Source organism: Oncorhynchus tshawytscha, linkage group LG20 (genome assembly GCF_018296145.1).
Source record: "Oncorhynchus tshawytscha isolate Ot180627B linkage group LG20, Otsh_v2.0, whole genome shotgun sequence".
Lineage (NCBI taxonomy): Eukaryota > Metazoa > Chordata > Actinopteri > Salmoniformes > Salmonidae > Oncorhynchus > Oncorhynchus tshawytscha.
Window position 1 is genome coordinate 6,738,594 of NC_056448.1, and position 21,384 is coordinate 6,759,977.

General features: G+C 46.4%; 1 protein-coding gene across 6 annotated transcripts in view; it reads right to left on the reverse strand.

Annotated features, from left to right (window-relative positions):
- The window catches only part of LOC112219617 (mitogen-activated protein kinase 10), a 98,414-nt gene that overhangs the window by 49,648 nt on the left and 27,382 nt on the right, over positions 1 to 21,384 (reverse strand). For all 6 annotated transcript variants that reach the window (XM_024381020.1, XM_024381019.2, XM_024381021.2 and 3 more), the window contains exon 3: positions 16,880 to 17,049. In XM_024381020.1, coding sequence (XP_024236788.1) covers positions 16,880 to 17,049 — 170 coding nt within the window. The remainder of the gene's footprint in view (positions 1 to 16,879; positions 17,050 to 21,384) is intronic.

The following is a 21,384-nucleotide window of genomic DNA, read 5'->3' on the forward strand; positions in this document are numbered from 1 at the left end:
AGCACCTGCCTCTGATTGAGAACCACTCCAGACAGCCATAGACCTTGCTAGACAACCCACTAAGCTACAATCCCAATACCACCACCAAAACCCCAAGACAAACACACCACAATTACAAAAAACCCCATGCCACACCCTGGCCTGACCAAATACATAAAGATAAACACAAAATACTTTGACCAGGGCGTGACAGAACCCCCCTAAGGTGCGGACTCCCGAACGCACCTCAAAACAATAGGGAGGGTCCGGGTGGGCGTCTGTCCATGGTGGCGGCTCCGGCGCGGGACGTGGACCCCACTCCTTTAATGTCTTAGTCCCCTCTCCCTTCGTCCCTGGATAGTCCACCCTCGCCGCCGACCATGGCCTAGTAGTCCCCACCCAGAACCCCACTGGACTGAGGAGCAGATCGGGACTGAAGGACAGCTCGGGACCGAGGCAGCTCGGGACTGAGGGGAAGCTCGGGAGTGAGAGAAAGCTCAGGAGTGAGAGAAAGCTCAGGAGTGAGAGGAAGCTCAGGAGTGAGAGGAAGCTCAGGAGTGAGAGGAAGCTCAGGAGTGAGAGGAAGCTCAGGAGTGAGAGGAAGCTCAGGCAGGTAGATAGATCTACCAGCTCCTGGCTGGCTGGTGGTTTCAGCAGAACCTGGCTGACTGGCAGATCCTGGCTGACTGGCAGATCCTGGCTGACTGGCAGATCTGGAAGAGTCTGGTTGACTGGCAGATCTGGAAGAGTCTGGTTGACTGGCAGATCTGGAAGAGTCTGGTTGACTGGCAGATCTGGAAGAGTCTGGCTGACTGGCAGATCTGGAAGAGTCTGGCTGACTGGCAGATCTGGAAGAGTCTGGCTGACTGGCAGATCTGGAAGAGTCTGGCTGACTGGCAGATCTGGAAGAGTCTGGCTGACTGGCAGATCTGGAAGAGTCTGGCTGACTGGCAGATCTGGAAGAGTCTGGCTGACTGGCAGATCTGGAAGAGTCTGGCTGACTGGCAGATCTGGAAGAGTCTGGCTGACTGGCAGATCTGGCGGCGCTGGGCAGACTGGCGGCGCTGGGCAGACTGGCGGCGCTGGGCAGACTGGCGGCGCTGGGCAGACTGGCGGCGCTGGGCAGACTGGCGGCGCTGGGCAGACTGGCGGCGCTGGGCAGACTGGCGGTGCTGGGCAGACTGGCGGTGCTGGGCAGACTGACGACGCTGGGCAGACTGGCGGTGCTGGGCAGACTGGCGATGCTGGGCAGACTGGCGGCGCTGGGCAGACTGGCGACGCTGGGCAGACTGGGGGCACTGGCGGCGCTGGGCAGACTGGCGGCACTAGCTGCTCCATATAGGCTGACAGCTCTGGCGGCTTCTTACAGACTGACCGCTCTGGCGGCTCCGTGCTGACTGGCAGCTCCTTGCAGACTGGCAGCTCCTTACAGACTGACAGCTCCGTGCAGACTGACAGCTCCGTGCAGACTGACAGATCCTTGCAGACTGGCAGCTCCATGCAGACTGGCAGCTCCATGCAGACTGGCAGCTCCATGCAGACTGACTGCTCTATGCAGACTGACAGCTCTGGCTGCTTCATGCAGACTGACAACTCTGGCTGCTCCATGTAGACTGGCTGCTTCATGCAGACTGGCAGCTCGGGCTGCTTCATGTAGACTGACAGCTCTGGCTGCTCCATGCGGACTGACAGCTCTGGCTGCTCCATGTAGACTGACTGCTTCATGCAGACTGACAGCTCGGGCTGCTTCATGTAGACTGACAGCTCTGGCTGCTCCATGCAGACTGACAGCTCTGACTGTTCCATGCAGACTGACAGCTCTGGCTGCTTCATGCAGACTGGCAGCTCTGGCTGCTCCATGTAGACTGGCTGCTTCATGCAGACTGGCAGCTCGGGCTGCTTCATGTAGACTGACAGCTCTGACTGCTCCATGCGGACTGACAGCTCTGGCTGCTCCATGTAGACTGGCTGCTTCATGCAGACTGGCAGCTCGGGCTGCTTCATGTAGACTGACAGCTCTGACTGCTCCATGCAGACTGACAGCTCTGGCTGCTTCATGCAGACTGGCAGCTCTGGCTGCTCCATGCAGACTGGCAGCTCTGGCTGCTCCATGCAGACTGACAGCTCTGGCTGCTCCATGCAGACTGGCTGCTTCATGCAGACTGGCAGCTCTGGCTGCTCCATGCAGACTGACAGCTCCATGCAGACTGACAGCTCTGGCTGCTCCATGCAGACTGACAGCTCTGGCTGCTCCTTGCAGACTGGCAGCTCTGGCTGCGCTGAACAGGCGGGAGACTCCGGCAGCGTAGGAGAGGAGAAAGGTTCTGGCTGCGCTAAACAGGCGGGAGGCTCCGGCAGCGCTGTAGAGGAGGAAGGCTCTGGCTGCGCTAAACAGGCGGGAGACTCCGGCAGCGCTGGAGATGAGGAAGGCTCTAACAGCGCTAGATAGGCGGGAGACTCCGGCAGCGCAGGAGAGGAGAAAGGCTCTGGCTGCGCTAAACAGGCGGGAGGCTCCGGCAGCGCTGTAGAGGAGGAAGGCTCTGGCTGCGCTGAACAGGCGAGGCACACTGAAGGCCTGGTGCGTGGTGCTGGAATATACCGAACCGGGCTGTGCACCCGCACTGGAGACACCGTGCACTCCACAGCATAACACGGTGCCTGCCCGGTCTCTCCAGCCCCCCGGTAAGCACAGGGAGTTTGCGCAGGTCTCCTACCTGGCATAGCCATACTCCCTGTAAGCCCCCCAAGAAATTTTTGGGGCTGACTCTCGGGCTTCGCTCTGCGCCGCCGTGTTTTCCTTTTAGACTCCATTCGCCTATAGCCTTCTTCGCACTGCTCAAGCGAATCCCATGCGGGCTCCTGCACTCTCTCTGGGTCGGCCGCCCACCTGTCGATCTCTTCCCACGTCGTATACTCCATGCCATTGCTGTCCATAACGTCCTCCTTTCGCTTCTCCTGTTGCACCTTTGGGCGGCTACACTCCCCTGGTTTAGCCCAGGGTCCTCTCCCGTCGAGGATTTCCTCCCATGTCCAGAAATCCTTATTAAGCATCTCCTTTTTCGGCTTCTCCTGCCTGTTGACACGCCGCTTGGTCCGTTGGTGGTGGGTGATTCTGTAACGGTTTTCTAGTGGTGATGAAGGAGAGTCGGACCAAACTGCAGCGTGTCGATTGCGATCCATATTTATTAAACAAAAATGTAAACACGACTAAACACTAAACACTACAAAACAATAAACATAAGGAAAACCGAAAACAGCCTATCTAGTGCAAACTAACAGAGAGTACAAGTAAGACACTAAGGACAATCACCCACGACAAACTCAAAGAATATGGCTGCCTAAATATGGTTCCCAATCAGAGACAACGATAAGCACCTGCCTCTGATTGAGAACCACTCCAGACAGCCATAGACCTTGCTAGACAACCCACTAAGCTACAATCCCAATACCACCACCAAAACCCCAAGACAAACACACCACAATTACAAAAAAACCCATGCCACACCCTGGCCTGACCAAATACATAAAGATAAACACAAAATACTTTGACCAGGGCGTGACAACATGCATACTCATGTTCAGGCAAATGAGAAATAAGTGCACTCAAGATATCCGGAAGGCCAAAGTTAGTTACTTTAAGGAGCAGTTCTCTCTCTGTGGGTCTAACCCCAAGAAGTTCTGGAAAACGGTTAAAGACCTGGAGAATAAACCCTCCTCCTCACATCTGCCAATGTCCCTTAATGTTGATGATGTGGTTGTTACAAACAGGAAGCACATAGATGAGCTCTTTACATCACCACCTCTTTAAGTCAGGATTCCCATTTGACTCAGCCATGCCTCCTTGCCCGTCCAACATTTCCTCATCTCCCATCCCTTCTAATTCAACTATCCCTGATGCTTCTGCCTCTTTTTCCCCTGCCCCGCTAGAATGTTCCTCCCTGCAGGCAGTCACTGAGTCCGAGGTGCCAAAGGAGCTCCTGAAACTTGACCCCAAAAAAACATCTGAGACAGATGGTTTAGACCCTTTCTTCTTTAAGGTTGCTGCCCCTATCATCGCCAAGCCTCTCTCTGAACTTTTTAACAAGCCTCTCCTTTCTGGGGAGGTTCCCATTGCTTGGAAGGCAGCCATGGTTCATCCTTTATTTTAAGGGGGAGATCAAGCTGATCCTAACTGTTATAGGCCTATTTCTATTTTGCCCTGTTTATCAAAAGTGTTGGAAAAACTTGTCAATAATCAACTGACTGGCTTTCTTGATGTCTATAGTATTCTCTCTGGTATGCAATCTGGTTTCCGCTCAGGTTATGGATGTGTCACTGCAACCTTAAAAGGTCCTCAATGATGTCACCATTGCCCTTGATTCTAAGCAATGTTGTGGTGCTATTTTATTGACTTGGCCAAAGCTTTTGATACGGTAGACCATTTCATTCTTGTGGGCGGGCTAAGGAGTATTGGTGTCTCTGAGGGGTCTTTGGCCTGGTTTGCTAACTACCTCTCTCAAAGAGTGCAGTGTATAAAGTCAGAAAATCTGATGTCTCAGCCACTGCCTGTCACTAAGGGAGTACTCCAAGGGTCAATCCTAGGCCCCACACTTTTCTCAATTTACATCAACAACATAGCTCAGGCAGTAGGAAGCTCTCTCATCCATTTATATACAGATGATACAGTCTTATACTCAGCTGGTCCCTCCCCGTATTTTGTGTTAAATGCTCTACAACAAAGCTTTCTTAGTGTCCAACAAGCTTCCTCTACCCTTAACCTTGTTCTGAACACCTCCAAAACAAAGGTCATGTGGTTTGGTAAGAGGAATGCCCCTTTCCCCACTGGTGTGATTACTACCTCTGAGGGTTTAGAGCTTGAGGTAGTCACCTCATACAAGTATTTCAGAGTATCGTTAGATAGTACACTGTCCTTCTCTCAGCACATATCAAAGCTGCAGGCTAAAGCTAAATCTAGACTTGGTTTCTTCTATCGTAATTGCTCCTCTTTCACCCCAGCTACCAACTAACCCTGATTCAGATGACCATCCTACCCTTGCTAGATTACGGAGACATCATTTATAGATAGTCAGGTAAGGGTGCTCTCGAACGGCTAGGATGTTATTTACCATTCGGCCATCAGATTGGCCACTAATGCTCCTTATAGGACACATCACTGCACTCTATACTCCTCTGTAAACTGGTCATCTCTGTATACCCGTTGCAAGACCCAGTGGTTGATGCTTATTTATAAAACCCTCTTAGGCCTCACTCCCCCTTATCTGAGATATATCTGAGATGCAGCCCTGATCCTCCACATTCAACGAGCTGCAACAAACACTCAAACTGGACAGTTTTATCTCAATCTCTTCATTCAAAGACTCAATCATGCGTGATGTATTGTTGTCTCTACCTTCTTGCCCTTTGTGCTGTTGTCTGTACCCAATAATGTTTGTACCATGTTTTGTGCTGCTACCATGTTGTGTTGTCATGTGTTGCTGCCTTGCTATGTTGTTGTCTTAGGTCTCTCTTTATGTAGTGTTGTATCTCTTGTCGTGATGTGTGTTTTGTCCAATATTTATTTTTCATTTTTAATCCCAGCCCCGTCCCCGCAGGAGGCCTTTTGCCTTTTGGTAGCCAGTCATCCTAAATAAGAATTTGTTCTTAACTGACTTACCTAGTTAAATAAAACAAAACGTTTTAACAACCAGTTAATCCAATACAATGACCCTATGAATGTGATATTACAGTGCAGAACAGTGTTTTGACATTAGGCAATTGCATTACTCCTTAACATTGACTGAACATCACATTTCCATAATTTCTATCCCATGTCTGATCAAAGGTGTGAGTGATCATTGAAGACATCTTCAATAATCATTGATACAAAAAATAAATGTATTGTTTAATTATAACATACTGTAGGTATTCTGTAATCAAATAAAACTAAATGAAAGAAACAATATTTCGCAGGCACTAGTTTGCATTAAGCCTGTCTTGAGCATTTGGCCATAGGTTCTCATCGACATCACAGTAAATGTGCCCATTGCTCATGTACTTAGGGAAAAACCTTTTTGGCATGGCGAACCCAAGCCTGACACAGGTCTGGAACGATGACATTGCATGTCTCATTCATGGCCTGAATGAGGGTGGTAGTCTCATGGGTATGGCAATGATACATCTTTCACCTGTACTGTAATCGTCATGTATTGTATTTTACAGTATTTTTATTGTTCCTGTACGTTACTCAGTTCGTGTGGCACTAGCAACACCAGAGTTGTGGGTACGATTCCCACTGGGGTCACATACGAAAATGTGCAGACTCAATGTTGTCACTTTGGATAAAAGTGTCTGCTATGTAAAAGGAATATATTGTATTATGGTATTACAGTAATTTATTGGCCAATGCAATTTAAGTAAAGCAGTGTAAACCCCACCAACTTCATTTTGGATACATGTTTACTGTACAGGGTATGCATTTGTTACATACACTACATCTCTGATCTTGTCAACATCAGATACAATTTACTGTAAAGTAAAATCATAATAGTCATCATCATAATAGTACATTACAGTATACACTGAGTATACAAAACATTAAGAACACCTGCTCTTTCCATGACAGACTGACAAGGTGAATCAAATCAAATCAAATGTATTTGTCACATACACATGGTTAGCAGATGTTAATACGAGTGTAGCGAAATGCTTGTGCTTCTAGTTCCGACAATGCAGTAATAACCAACGAGTAATCTAACCTAACAATTCCAAAACTACTACCTCATACACACAAGTGTAAAGGGATAAAGAACATGTACATCAAGATATGAATGAGTGATGGTACAGAACGGCATAGGCAAGATGCAGTAGATGGTATCGAGTACAGTATATACATATGAGATGAGTAATGTAGGGTATGTAAACAAATTGGCATAGTTTAAAGTGGCTAGTGATACATGTATTACATAAAGATGCAGTAGATGATATAGAGTACAGTATATACATATACATATGAGATGAATAATGTAGGGTATGTAAACATTATATTAAGTAGCATTGTTTAAAGTGACGAGTGATATATTTTACATCAATTCCCATCAATTCCCATTATGAAAGTGGCTGGAGTTGAGTCAGTGTGTTGGCAGCAGCCACTCAATGTTAGTGGTGGCTGTTTAACAGTCTGATGGCCTTGAAATAGAAGCTGTTTTTCAGTCTCTCGGCCCCTGTTTTGATGCACCTGTACTGACCTCGCCTTCTGGATGATAGCAGGGTGAACAGGCAGTGGCTCGGGTCGGGTGGTTGTTGTCCTTGATGATCTTTATGGCCTTCCTGTAACATCGGGTGGTATATGCGTCCTGGAGGGCAAGTAGTTTGCCCCCGGTGATGTGTTGTGCAGACCTCACTACCCTTACGGTTGTGGGCGGAGCAGTTGCCGTACCAGGCGGTGATACAGCCCGACAGGATGCTCTCGATTGTGCATCTGTAGAAATTTGTGAGTCCTTTTGGTGACAAGCCGAATTTCTTCAGTCTCCTGAGGTTGAAGAGGCGCTGCTGCGCCTTCTTCACGATGCTGTCTGTGTGGGTGGACCAATTCAGTTTGTCTGTGATGTGTACGCCGAGGAACTTAAAACCTACTACCCTCTCCACTACTGTCCCATCGATGTGGATAGGGGGGTGCTCCCTCTGCTGTTTCCTGAAGTCCACAATCATCTCCTTTGTTTTGTTGATGTTGAGTGTGAGGTTATTTTCCTGACACCACACTCCGAGGGCCCTCAGCTCCTCCCTGTAGGCCGTCTCGTCGTTGTTGGTAATCAAGCCTACCACGGTAGTGTCGTCCGCATACTTGATGATTGAGTTGGAGGCGTGCATGGCCACGCAGTCGTGGGTGAACAGGGAGTACAGGAGAGGGCTCAGAACGCACCCTTGTGGGGCCCCAGTGTTGAGGATCAGCGGGGTGGAGATGTTGTTACCTACCCTCACCACCTGGGGGCGGCCTGTCAAGAAGTCCAGTACCCAGTTGCACAGGGCGGGGTCGACACCCAGGGTCTCGAGCTTGATGACAAGTTTGGAGGGTACTATGGTGTTAAATGCTGAACTGTAGTCGATGAACAGCATTCTCACATAGGTATTCCTCTTGTCCAGATGGGTTAGGGCAGTGTGCAGTGTGGTAGAGATTGCATCGTCTATGGACCTATTTGGGCGGCAAGAAAATTGGAGTGGGTCTAGGGTGTCAGGTAGGGTGGAGGTGATATGGTCCTTGACGAGTCTCTCAAAACACTTCATGATGACGGAAGTGAGTGCTACGGGGCGGTAGTCGTTTAGCTCAGTTACCTTAGCTTTCTTTGGAACAGGAACAATGGTGTCCCTCTTGAAGCATGTGGGAACAGCAGACTGGGATAAGGATTGATTGAATATGTCCGTAAACACACCGGCCTGCGCATGCTCTGAGGACGCGGCTAGGGATGCCGTCTGGGCCTGCAGCCTTGCGAGGGTTAACACGTTTAAATGTTTTACTCACGTCGGCTGCAGTGAAGGAGAGTCCGCATGTTTTGGTTGCGGGCCCTGTCAGTGGCAATGTATTGTCCTCAAAGCGGGCAAAAAAGTTATTTAGTCAGCCTGGCAGCAAGACATCCTGGTCTGTGACGGGGCTGGTTTTCTTTGTAATCCGTGATTGACTGTAGACCCTGCCACATACCTCCTGTCTGAGCCGTTGGTTTCCGACTCTACTTTGTCTCTATACTGACGCTTAGCTTGTTTGATTGCCTTGCGGAGGGAATAGCTACACTGTTTGTATTCGGTCATGGTTCGGTCATGGTTCCTTGGATCGTCACTGGAGGCTTCGTGCCATGGATCATCACTGGAGGCTGGCACAACGCGTCCTGGCTGGATACCCACTTTAGCTCGGTAAGTGTGGCGAGCTGGCACAGGACGCACTGGGCTGTGAAGGCACACTGGAGGCATAGTGCGTAGAGCCGGCGCAGGATATACTGGGCCGTGGAGGCGCACTGGAGGTCTGGAGCGTAGAGCTGGCACAACGCATCCTGGCTGAATACCCCCTGTAGCACGGCAAGTGCGGGGAGCTGGTTCAGGCCGCACTGGGTTGTGCTGACAAACTGCAGATCCCTTACGTAGAGCTGGCGCAGGATATCCTGGTCCGAGGAGGCGCACTGGAGACCAGGACCGCTGAGCCGGCACAATCTGTCCCGGACAGATGCTCACCTTAGCACAGCAAGTACGGAAAGCAGGCACCGAATGCACCGGGCTAAGGGTGCGCACTGGAGGCACGGTGTGCAGAACCGGAAAACATGGTATCTGAACCGTGACCAACTCCTCATCGTAATTACAGGGAGTTGGTTCTTGTTCCCACCTTTGCTCTGCTCGCCACCCCGTGTACCATCCCGTGTGCCCCCTCCCATTTTTTTTAGGCTGCCTCTCAGGCTTCCGTCGTTTCCTTGATTCCTGGTCTCGTCGCCGTTCCTCTCTCGCTGCTTCCGCCTGCTTCCATGGCATTATCTCCTCCCAGGTCAAGGATGTCCTCCACTCCTGGGCACGCTGCTTGGTCACTTGGTGGTGGGATCTTCTGTCACGTTCGTTGAGGGAAGAATTAGACCAAGGCGCAGCGTGCATAGAATTCCACATGTTTAATAAATATGAAACTCACCAAACAAAACAAAAGAAAACGAAATGTGACATTCTGGGCTGCTCACAGGCAGCTACACAAAAACAAGATCCCACAATCTAAGGTGGGAAAAAAGGTAAACAGCTGCCTCTGATTGGGAACCATACTAGGCCAACAAAGAAATAGAAGTCACACCCGACCTAACCAAATAGAGAATAAACAAGGCTCTCTAAGGTCAGGGCTTGAAAAACTAGCCCAATCCTCACATTGGCAGTCCCAGCTCTTTGCAAATGTATACAATCGCTGTCACGACTTCCACCGAAGTTGGCTCCCCTGCCTGTTCGGGTGGTGCTCGGTGGTCGTCGTCACCGTCCTACTAGCCACTACCGATCCCTTTTTCGTTTGTCTGTTGGTTTTGTCTTATTAGTTTCACCTGTGTGTATTTTAGTTTAATTAGTGTCCTTATATATAGTAGGTTGTCCCGCCCTTGTTTTGTGCGGGATTGTTTTTGTTACTCTGTTGTATGGTGTTTTTTTCGTGTGGTTATTCTCCGGACTATTTTGGTCCTGTGTTTGAGCTGGTCTATTGTATGCGCCTTGTGTGTTGGCGTGACCGTTTTTGTGCGCCGGAGAATAAATTGACAATCTACTGAACCCTGCTCTCTGCGCCTGATTCCACCCACCACTCCTAGTAAATCGTGACAATCACCTTGGAAAGGAGGGCACGGGAGACAGCCGGAAGTTATGTCCAGTGTCGCCCTAGCGGAGGCACAAGACTAAGCAGACTAAAAAAAGCCCAGATCCCCTGATTCCAGTGGACAGACAGACCAGGGAAGAATAACATTTGACAAAGTGTCAAAATGGATAACTATTTTTCCAAGGAAGCGCAAGTTAAGTATTGGCTATTGTTCCTTAGCCTCTAACAGAGCTGTCGTGATCCGTTTGACTCAGTGATGGAATTTGGCACACATGCTCAGGCATAGGAGTCTAGCTAACCTGTAAAGTAACCAAGATGGAGTAGCAGTCCGACGTCTTTGTCCTTCGTCTTGTCGTGTCCCATGTATATCTTTTTTTCTTCGCATATCTTTTATATATTTTTCCAAACCTCAACTTCAAAATACTCTCCTGCAACCCGCCTTACCCAATGCGGTGTGGATCTGTTTATTCTAAAGTATTTTTACTTACGTCGGAACCGAAATCCCTCAACAGAAGCTAGCCAGCTCACTAGCTACTAGCCCTGCTTATCCATCACGACTGGACTACCGACGTAATCTGCCTGTGGGATTTTTTCCAACAGGCCCCTCCGCCGTGACATCCCCCAAATGCCCATCTGCTAGCCTGCTAGCCACGGCCCACTAGCTGTCTAGAGCATATTGGACTGTTAGCTGAATAGATCCATTGGCCAATTTCTTGGGCCACTATACCTATTTTGTCAATTGGACTTGGACCCCTATGCTACTCAGAACCCTACCAATCCATCACGGTCTATCGACGTCACCGCACGCCGTGGCTAAAACAGACTTTCCTCCGCCATGACGTCCCTCTAAGGCCGTTCTGCTAGCTTGCTAGCCCCGGCCTGCTAGCTGTCTGAATCGCCGTGTCTCCAGCCAGCCCAACCACTCACTGGACCCCTATGATCACTCGGCTATGCATGCCTTTCCCTAATATCAATATGCCTTGTCCATTGCTGTTCTGGTTAGTGATTGTCTTATTTCACTGTAGAGCCTCTAGCCCTGCTCAGTATGCCTTAACAAACCATTTAGTTCCACCTCCAACATATGCAGTGGTTTAAACGTCCCTAGAGACAATATCTCTCTCATCATTACTCCAATGTAATCATATCCTACCATACCTTTGTCTGTACATTATGCCTTGAATCTATTTTACCGTGCCCAGAAACCTGCACTTTTTACTCTTTGTTCCGAACGCACTAGACGACCAGTTCTGATAGCCTTTAGCCGTACCCTTACACTACTCCTCCTCTGTTCCTGTGATTTAGAGGTTAATCCAGGCCCTGCAGTGCCTAGCTCCACTCCTACTCCCCAGGTGCTCTCATTTGTTGATTTCTGTAACCGTAAAAGCCTTGGTTTCATGCATGGTAACATTAGAAGCCTCCTCCCGAAGTTTGTTTTATTCACTGCTTTAGCACACTCTGCAAACCCGGATGTCCTAGCCATGTCTGAATCCTGGCTACCAAAAACCCTGAAATTTCCATCCCTAACTATAACATTTTCCGACAAGATAGAACTGCAATCTACTGCAGAGATAGCCTGCAGAGTTCTGTCTTACTATCCAGGTCTGTACCCAAACAACACTTCTACTTTTAAAAATACACCTTTCCAGAAACAAGTCTCTCAATGTTGCCGCTTGCTATAGACCACCCTCTGCCCCCAGCTGTGCCCTGGACACCATATGTGAATTGATTGCCCCCCATCTATCTTCAGAGCTAGTGCTGCTAGGTCACCTAAACTGGGACATGCTTAACCCACGGCCATCCTACAATCTAAGCTTGATGCCCTCAACCTCACACAAATGATCAATGAACCAAAATCCGTAATCACGGTCACCCTCATAGATATCATCCTAACCAAATTGCCCTCCAAATACTCCTCGGCTGTTTTCAACCAAGATCTCAGCAATCACTGCCTCATTGCCTGCATCCGTAATGGGTCTGCAGTCAAACAACACACCCCTCATCATTGTCAAACGCTCCTGAAAACCCTTCAGCGAGCAGGCCCTTCTAATCGACCTGGCCCGGGTATCCTGGAAGAATATTGACCTCATCCCGTCAGTAGAGGATACCGGGTTATTCTTTAAAAGTGCCTTCCTCTCCATCTTAAATAAGCATGCACCATTCAAATAATGTAGAACCAGGAACAGATATAGCCCTTGGTTCTCTCCAGACCTGACAGCCCTTGACTAGCACAAAAACATCTTGTGAATTTCTGCATTTGCATCGAATAGCCCCCGTGATATGCAACTTTTCAGGGAAGTTAGGATCCAATACACACTGGCAGTTAGCTTTCCTAAGGCTAGCTTTTTCAAAAATAAATTTGCATCCTGTAGCACAAATTCAAAAAAGTTCTGGGAAACTAAAGTCCATGGAGAATAAGAGCACCTTCTCCCAGCTGCCCACTGCACTGAGGCTAGGAAACACTGTCACCACCGATAAATCCACTATAATTGAGAATTTCAATAAGCATTTTTCTACAGCTGGCCATGCTTTCCACCTGGCTACCCCTACCCCGGTCAACAGCCCTGCACCCCCCACAGCAACTCACCCAAGCCTCCCCCACTTCTCCTTCACCCAAATCCAGATAGCTGATGTTCTGAAAGAGCTGCAAAATCTGGACCCCTACAAATCAGCCGGGCTAGACATTCTGGACCCTCTTTTTCTAAAATGATCTGCCGAAATTGTTGCAACCCTTATTACTATCCTGTTCAACCTCTCTTTCGTATCATCTGAGATTCCCAAAGATTGGAAAGGTGCGGCGGGCATCCCCCTCTTCAAAGGGGGAGATACTCTAGACCCAAACTGCTACAGACCTATATCTATCCTACCCTGCCTTTCCGAGGTCTTCGAAAGCCAAGTTAACAAACAGATTACTGACCATTTGAATCCCACCGTACCTTCTCTGCTATGCAATCTGGTTTCAGAGCTGGTCATGGGTGCACCTCAGCCATGCTCAAGGTCCTAAACGATATCATTACCGCCATCGATAAGAGACACTACTGTGCAGCTGTATTCATCGACCTGGCCAAGGCTTTCGACTCTGTCAATTACCACATTCTTATCGGCAGACTCAACAGCCTTGGTTTCTCAAAAGATTGCTTCGCCTGGTTCACCAACTACTTCTCTGATAGAGCTCAGTGTGTCAAATCAGAGGGCCTGTTGTCCGGACCTCTGGCAGTCTCTATAGGGGTGCCACAGGATTCAATTCTCGGGCCGACATTCTTCTCTGTATACATCAATGATGTCGCTCTTGCTGCTGGTGATTCTCTGATCCACCTGTATGCAGATGACACCATTCTGTATACTTCTGGCCCTTCTTTGGACACTGTGTTAAATAACGAACTAAGCTTCAATGCCATTCAACTCTCCTTCCATGGCCTCCAACTGCTCTTCAATGCATGTAAAACTAAATGCATGCTCTTCAACCAATCGCTTCCTGCACCTGCCCGCCAGTCCAGCATCACTACTCTGGACGGTTCTGACTTAGAATATGTGGACAACTAGAAATACCTAGGTGTCTGGTTAGACTGTAAACTCTCCTTCCAGACTCACATTAAGCATCTCCAATCCAAAATTAAATCTAGAATCAGGTTCCTATTTCGCAACAAAGCATCCTTCACTCATGCTGCCAAATATACCCTCGTAAAATTGACCATCCTACCGATCCTCGACTTTGGCGAAGTTGTTTACAAAATAGCCTCCAACACTCTACTCAACATATTGGATGGCAGTCTCTATGGGGGTGCCACAGGGTTCAATTCTTGGACCGACTCTCTTCTCTGTATACATCAATGAGGTCTCTTGCTGCTGGTGAATCCCTGATCCACCTCTAAGACGACACCATTCTGTATACTTCCTTCTTTGGACACTGTGTTAACAACCCTCCAGGCAAGCTTCAATGCCATACAACTCTCCTTCCGTGGCCTCCAATTGCTCTTAAATACAAGTAAAACTAAATGCATGCTCTTCAACCGATCGCACCTGCACCTACCAGCCTGTCCAACATCACTACTCTGGACGGCTCTGACTTAGAATACGTGGACAACTACAAATACTTAGGTGTCTGGTTAGACTGTAAACTCTCCTTCCAGACCCATATCAAACATCTCCAATCCAAAGTTAAATCTAGAATTGGCTTCCTATTTCGCAACAAAGCATCCTTCACTCATGCTGCCAAACATACCCTTGTAAAACTGACCATCCTACCAGTCCTCGACTTTGGCGATGTCATTTACAAAATAGCCTCCAATACCCTACTCAACAAATTGGATGCAGTCTATCACAGTGCAATCCGTTTTATCACCAAAGCCCCATATACTACCCACCATTGCGACCTGTACGCTCTCGTTGGCTGGCCCTCGCTTCATACTCGTCGCCAAACCCACTGGCTCCATGTCATCTACAAGACCCTGCTAGGTAAAGTCCCCCTTATCTCAGCTCGCTGGTCACCATAGCATCTCCCACCTGTAGCACACGCTCCAGCAGGTATATCTCTAGTCACCCCCAAAACCAATTCTTTCTTTGGCCGCCTCTCCTTCCAGTTCTCTGCTGCCAATGACTGGAACGAACTACAAAAATCTCTGAAACTGGAAACACTTATCTCCCTCACTAGCTTTAAGCACCAACTGTCAGAGCAGCTCACAGATTACTGCACCTGTACATAGCCCACCTATAATTTAGCCCAAACAACTACCTCTTTCCCAACTGTATTTAATTTTTATTTATTTATTTATTTTGCTCCTTTGCACCCCATTATTTTTATTTCTACTTTGCACATTCTTCCATTGCAAAACTACCATTCCAGTGTTTTACTTGCTATATTGTATTTACTTTGCCACCATGGCCTTTTTTGCCTTTACCTCCCTTCTCACCTCATTTGCTCACATTGTATATAGACTTGTTTATACTGTATTATTGACTGTATGTTTGTTTTACTCCATGTGTAACTCTGTGTCGTTGTATCTGTCGAACTGCTTTGCTTTATCTTGGCCAGGTCGCAATTGTAAATGAGAACTTGTTCTCAACTTGCCTACCTGGTTAAATAAAGGTAAAATAAATAAAATAAATAAAAAACAAACTGACGCATGCTTTCTGGTCACGCTCCTCTATCAAACAGTACACATGAAGTGACCCTCTTTCAAGATGGCCGTACTTCTTCATTACACAAAGGAATAACCTCAACCAATTTCTAAAGACTGGTAACATCCAGTGGAAGTGGTAGGAACTGCAAGCAAGTCCCTTAGAAATCTGGATTCCCAATGAAAAGAGAGTGACCTAAAAAAAAAGAATCTGAATGGTTTGTCCTCTGGGGTTTTGCCTGCTACTGTTATACTCACAGACAAACTTCAGAGTGTTTTCTATCCAAGTCTACTAATAATATGAATATCTTATCTTCTGGGGATGAGTAGCAGACAGTTGAATTTGGGCATGCTTTTCATCCAAAATTCCAAATGCTGCCCCCTATCCTAGAGAAGTTAAGCACCAGCTGTCAGAGCAGCTCACAGGTCACTGCACCTGTACATAGCCCATTTTTAAATAGCCTATCCAACTACCTCATCCCCATACTGTATGTATGTATTTATCTTGCTCCTTTGCACCCCAGTATCTCTACTTGCACATTCATCTTCTGCACATCTACCATTCCAGTGTTTAATTGCTATATTGTAATTACTTGGCCACCATGGCCTATTTATTGCCTTTCTTCCCTTATCCTACCTCATTTGCACACACTGTATATAGACTTTTTCTACTGTATTATTGACTGTATGTTTGTTTATTCCATGTGCAACTGTGTTGTTGTATGTGTCGAACTGCTTTGCTTTATCTTGGCCAGGTCGCAGTTGTAAATGAGAACTTGTTCTGAACTAGCCTACCTAGTTAAATAAAGGTGAAATAAATTTAAAAAATAAAAGTATGGTTCAGTTTGGCTGCATGGTGGCCCTGTTGGACAAGAAAAAACATTAATGCAAGCTCATTGGCTCATAGCGGCCATAAAGTTTGAGCTACAGTCCTGCATTCAAAAACATGGGTACATAGATGTTATGTACCAAATTTGGTAATGATCAGTTAAGCGGTTCTGGAGAAGAAGACGTTTAAAGTAGTCAACATCAATACAAATGGTCCAAAATACATCAATCGCATATTGCATGATCTGTTTGATGTTGAGTTCTGATATTTGGCAAGCATGGTAAAATGACAGAAGTAGCTCATCCTAGGGTGCTGTGCCCTATTTGTCCTGATGGTGGTACAGTGGGCCCACAGCTTGAACCCCAGCATTGCTGCTTGCAGCTTTAATAATCAATTTGGTATTCTTCTAGAACTCTTCATTAATCAAACTCAAGGTTTTAATCTCACACATGCTGTACAAACACATATACAAATACACGTGCCACCTTGATACACAGTATAAATCTTTGCAAAGATCATAATGCAATGACCATACAGCCACACAACTATCTACTAACACATTATACATCAAACAAATATTAAGGTATACAGTTGGTTTTGCCACTATAATGTACATTTTCATTCACTACACTATAAAGAGTGTAAAATGAGGATTCCAGTACTCACCAGACGATTCCCTGAGCTCCAGAACCGATGGGTTTTAGATTCTGGTAACGTTTGAGAACTGTGAAGGTGGAATCTCCTACTTCCACACTGTAGAACTGGTTGTCCACTTTGCATTTGCTCATGTTGTAATGCTTGCCAATGTATGACACATCCAATTGTTTACCAAAACCCTGCAGTAAACAAACAAACAAAGGTCAGTGATGTCACTTTCACCTCTCTGACTGGCTCTACCACCAGTTGAATTATTACATTTAAGTAATTTGTTCGTCCATTTGTTTGTGCGTTTATTCATTCATTCAAATCAAATCAAATGTTATTAGTCACATGCGCCGAATACAACACAGTGAAATGCTTACTTATGAGCCCCTAACCGACAGTGCAGTTTCAAAAAATACAACAAATACACTATATATACAAAAATAAATTAGTGGATTCTGCTATTTCAGCCACACCCATTGCTGACAGGTGTAAAAAAAAAAATCGAGCACACAGCCATGCAATCTCCATAGTCAAACATTGGCCTTACTGACGAGCTCACTGACTTTCAATGTGGATGCCACCTTTCCAACAAGTCAGTTCATCAAATTTCTGCCCTGCTACCCCAGTCAACTGTAAGTTATATTATTGTGCTGTTTTGCTCAGCCGCAAAGTGGTAGGCCGCACAAGCTCACCGAACGTGTCCGCCGTGTGCTGAAGCATGTAAAAATCGCTTGTCCTCGGTTGCAACATTCACAACCGAGTTCCAAACTGCATCTGGAAGCAACGCAGCACAATAACTGTTTGTCGGAAGCATCATGGAATGGGTTTCCATGTCCAAGTAGCCGCACACAAGCCTAAGATCACCAAGTGCAATGCCATGTGTCGGCTGGAGTGGTGTAAAGCTTGCCACCATTGGACTCTGGAGCAGTGGAAACGCGTCCTCTAGAGTGATGAATCACGCTTCGCCATCTGACAGTGCGACAGATGAATCTGGGATTGGCGGATGCAAGAATACTACCTGCACGAATGTATAGTGCCAACTATAAAGTGTGATGGAGGAGGAATAATGGTCTGGGACTGTTTTTCATGGTGCAGGCTAAGCCCTTTAGCTCCAGTGAAGGGAAATCTTAATGATGCAACTTTGTGGCAACAGTTTGGGTAAGGCCCCCGTGCACAAAGCGAGGTCCATTCAGAAATGGTTTGTCTCGAACAGTGTGGAAGAACTTGAATGGCCTGCACAGAGCCCTGACCTCAACCCCATTGAACATCTTTGGGATGAATTGGAATGCAGACTGTGAGCCAGGCCTAATCACCCAACATCAGTGCCCGACCTCCCTAATGCTCTTGTGACTGAATGGAAGAAAGTCCCCGCAGCAGTGTTCCAACATCTAGTGGAAAGCCTTCCCAGAAGAATGGAGGCTGTTATAGCAGCAAATGGGGAACAACTCCATATTAATGCCCATGAATTTGGAATGAGATGTTGAAAGAGCAGGTGTCCACATACTTTTGGTCAAGTAGTGTATAAAATGCAATTTTAATTAATATCATGATGACTACAACATGTCTGCAACATAAAGCATAAAGCATATATTCAGACTGCATAATACAAACCAATCAATCAATCAAGCGCCTGGTGTAACTGAGTCAGGTTTGTAGGCCTCCTTGCTCGCACACGCTTTTTCAGTTCTGCCCACACATTCTCTATAGGATTGAGGTCAGGGCATTGTGATGGCAACTCCAATACCCTGACTTTGTTTTCCTTAAGCCATTTTGCCACAACTTTGGAAGTATGCTTGGGGTCAATGGAAGACCCATTTGCACCCAAGCTTTAACTTCCTGACTGATGTCTTGAGATGTTGCTTCAATATATCCACATAATTATCTTTCCTCATGATGCCATCTATTTTGAGAAGTGCACCAGTCCCTCCTGCAGCAAAGCACGCCCACAACATGATGCTGCCACACCCGTGCTTCACGGTTGGGATGGTGTTCTTCGGCTTGCAAGCTTCCCCCTTTTTCCTCCAAACATAACGATGGTCATTATGGCCAAACAGTTATATTTTTGTTTCATCAGACCAGAGGACATTTCTCCAAAAAGTACAATCGTTGACCTCATGTGCAGTTGCAAACCGTGGTCTGGCTATTTTTATGGCAGTTTTGGAGCAGTGGCTTCTTCCTTGCTGAGCGGCCTTTCAGGTTATGTCGATATAGAACTCATTTTACTGTGGATATAGATACTTTTGTACCTGTTTCCTCCAGCATCTTCACAAGGTCCTTTGCTGTTGTTCTGAGATTGATTTGCACTTTTCGCACCAAAGTACGTTCATCTCTAGGAGACAGAATGCATCTCCTTCCTGAGCAGTATGGCGGCTGCGTGGTCCCATGGTGTTTATACTTGGGTACAGATGAACCTGGTACCTTCAGGCATTTGGAAATTCATCCCAAGGATGAACCAGACTTGTGGAGGTCTACAATTTCTTTCTGAGGTTTTGGCTGATTTCTTTTGATTTTCCCATGACGTCAAGCAGAGGCACTGAGTTTGAAGGTAGGCCTTGAAATACATCCACAGGTACTCCTCCAATTGACTCAAATGATGTCAATTAGCCTATCAGAAGCCATGACATAATTTTCTGGAATTTTCCAAGCTGTTTAACGGCACAGTCAACTTAGTGTATCTAAACTTCTGACCCACTGGAATTGTGATACAGTGAATTATAAGTGAAAAAATCTGTCTGTAAACAATTGTTGGAAAAATTACTTGTGTCATGCACAAAGTATGTGTCCTAACCGACTTGCCAAAACTATAGTTTGGTAACAAGAAATTTGTGGAGTGGTTGAAAAATGAGTTTTAATGACTCCAACCTAAGTGTATGTAAACTTTCGACTTCAACTATACATAATAAGTTGCATGGACTCACTCCGTGTGCAATAATTGTGTTTAATCTGATTTTTTAATGACTACCTCATCTCTCTACCTCACACATACAATTATCTGTAAGGTCCCTCAGTTGAGAATTTCAAACACAGATTCAACCACAAAGTCCAGGGAGGTTTTCCAATGCCTCGCAAAGAAGGGCACTTATTGGTAGATGGGCACACATTGAATATCCCTTTGAGCATGGTAAAGTTATTAAATATACTTTGGATGTTGTATCAATACACCCAGTCACTACAAGAAAACAGGCGCCGCTCCTAAGTCAGTCACCGGAGAGGAAGGAAACTGCTCAGGGATTTCACCATGGTGACTAAAACAGTTACAGAGTTTAATGGCTGTAATAGGAGAACATTTAGGATGGACCAACAACATTGTATTTACTCCACAATACTAGCCTAATTGACAAAATGAAAAGAAGGAAGCCTGTACAGAATAAAAATATTCCAAAACATGCATCCTGTTTGCCACAAGGCACTAAAATAATATGGCAAGAAATGTGGCAAAGCAATTCACTTTTTGTCCTGAATACAAAGTGATATGTTTTGGGAAAATCCAATACATCACTGCGTACCTCTCTCCATATTTTCAAGCATAAGGTGGTTTCATCATGTTATGTGTATGCCTGTAATTGTCAAGGACTGGGGAGTTTTTCAGGATTAAAAAAAATACTAAATATGGAGCACAGGCAAAATCATAGAGAAAAACCTGTTTCAGTCTGCTTTCCACCAGACACTGGAAGATGCAGAGTTATCTATGGCAAGACCTGAAAATGGTTGTCTAGCAATGATCAACAACCAATTTGACAGAGCTTGAAGATTTTTTAAGAATCATGTGCAAATAGTGTACAATCCAGGTGTGCAAAGCTCTTAGGCATTTACCCAGAAAGACTCACAGCTGTTATTACTGCCAAAGGCAATTCTAACATGTAGTGACTCAGGGTTGTGATTACTTCTGTAAAGATATTAGATATTTCTGTATTTCACTTTAAATACATTTGCAAAGTTTTCTAAAAACATGTTTAAACTTTGTCATTACGTGGTATTGTGTGTAGATGGGTGAGATTTTTTTTTATTTCATCCATTTTGAATTCAGGCTGTTATACAACAAAATATGGAATAAGTCAAGGGGTATGAATATTTTCTGAAGGCACTCCCTCCATTTCCTCAATCCTTTTTTCTGTATGGACATTCACAGACAACCATGAAAACAAAACATACAGTACAGTATTCTGTGGACAAAGGACTTGCATGAGAGTGGGCGTATCATCATACATAACTAGCAGGGAGACATAACCAGCAGGCAGCATAAACCGGACAGGATAGGGATGCAACATGGTGCTGTGGGTATGTCTACAGTGTAGGTCTGCATTAAACCTCCATGTGATCCCAGTGGCCGGTGTAGTCCAGCCGCTGACCCGGCACACACATACAGTGAAAACCTCCTTCCATCAGCAAGGGCATTGAAGATGAAACGTGGCTGGGTCTTTCAGCATGACAATGATCCCAAACACACCGCCCGGGCAACGAAGGAGTGGCTTCGTAAGAAGCATTTCAAGGTCCTGGAGTGGCCTAGCCAGTCTCCAGATCTCAAC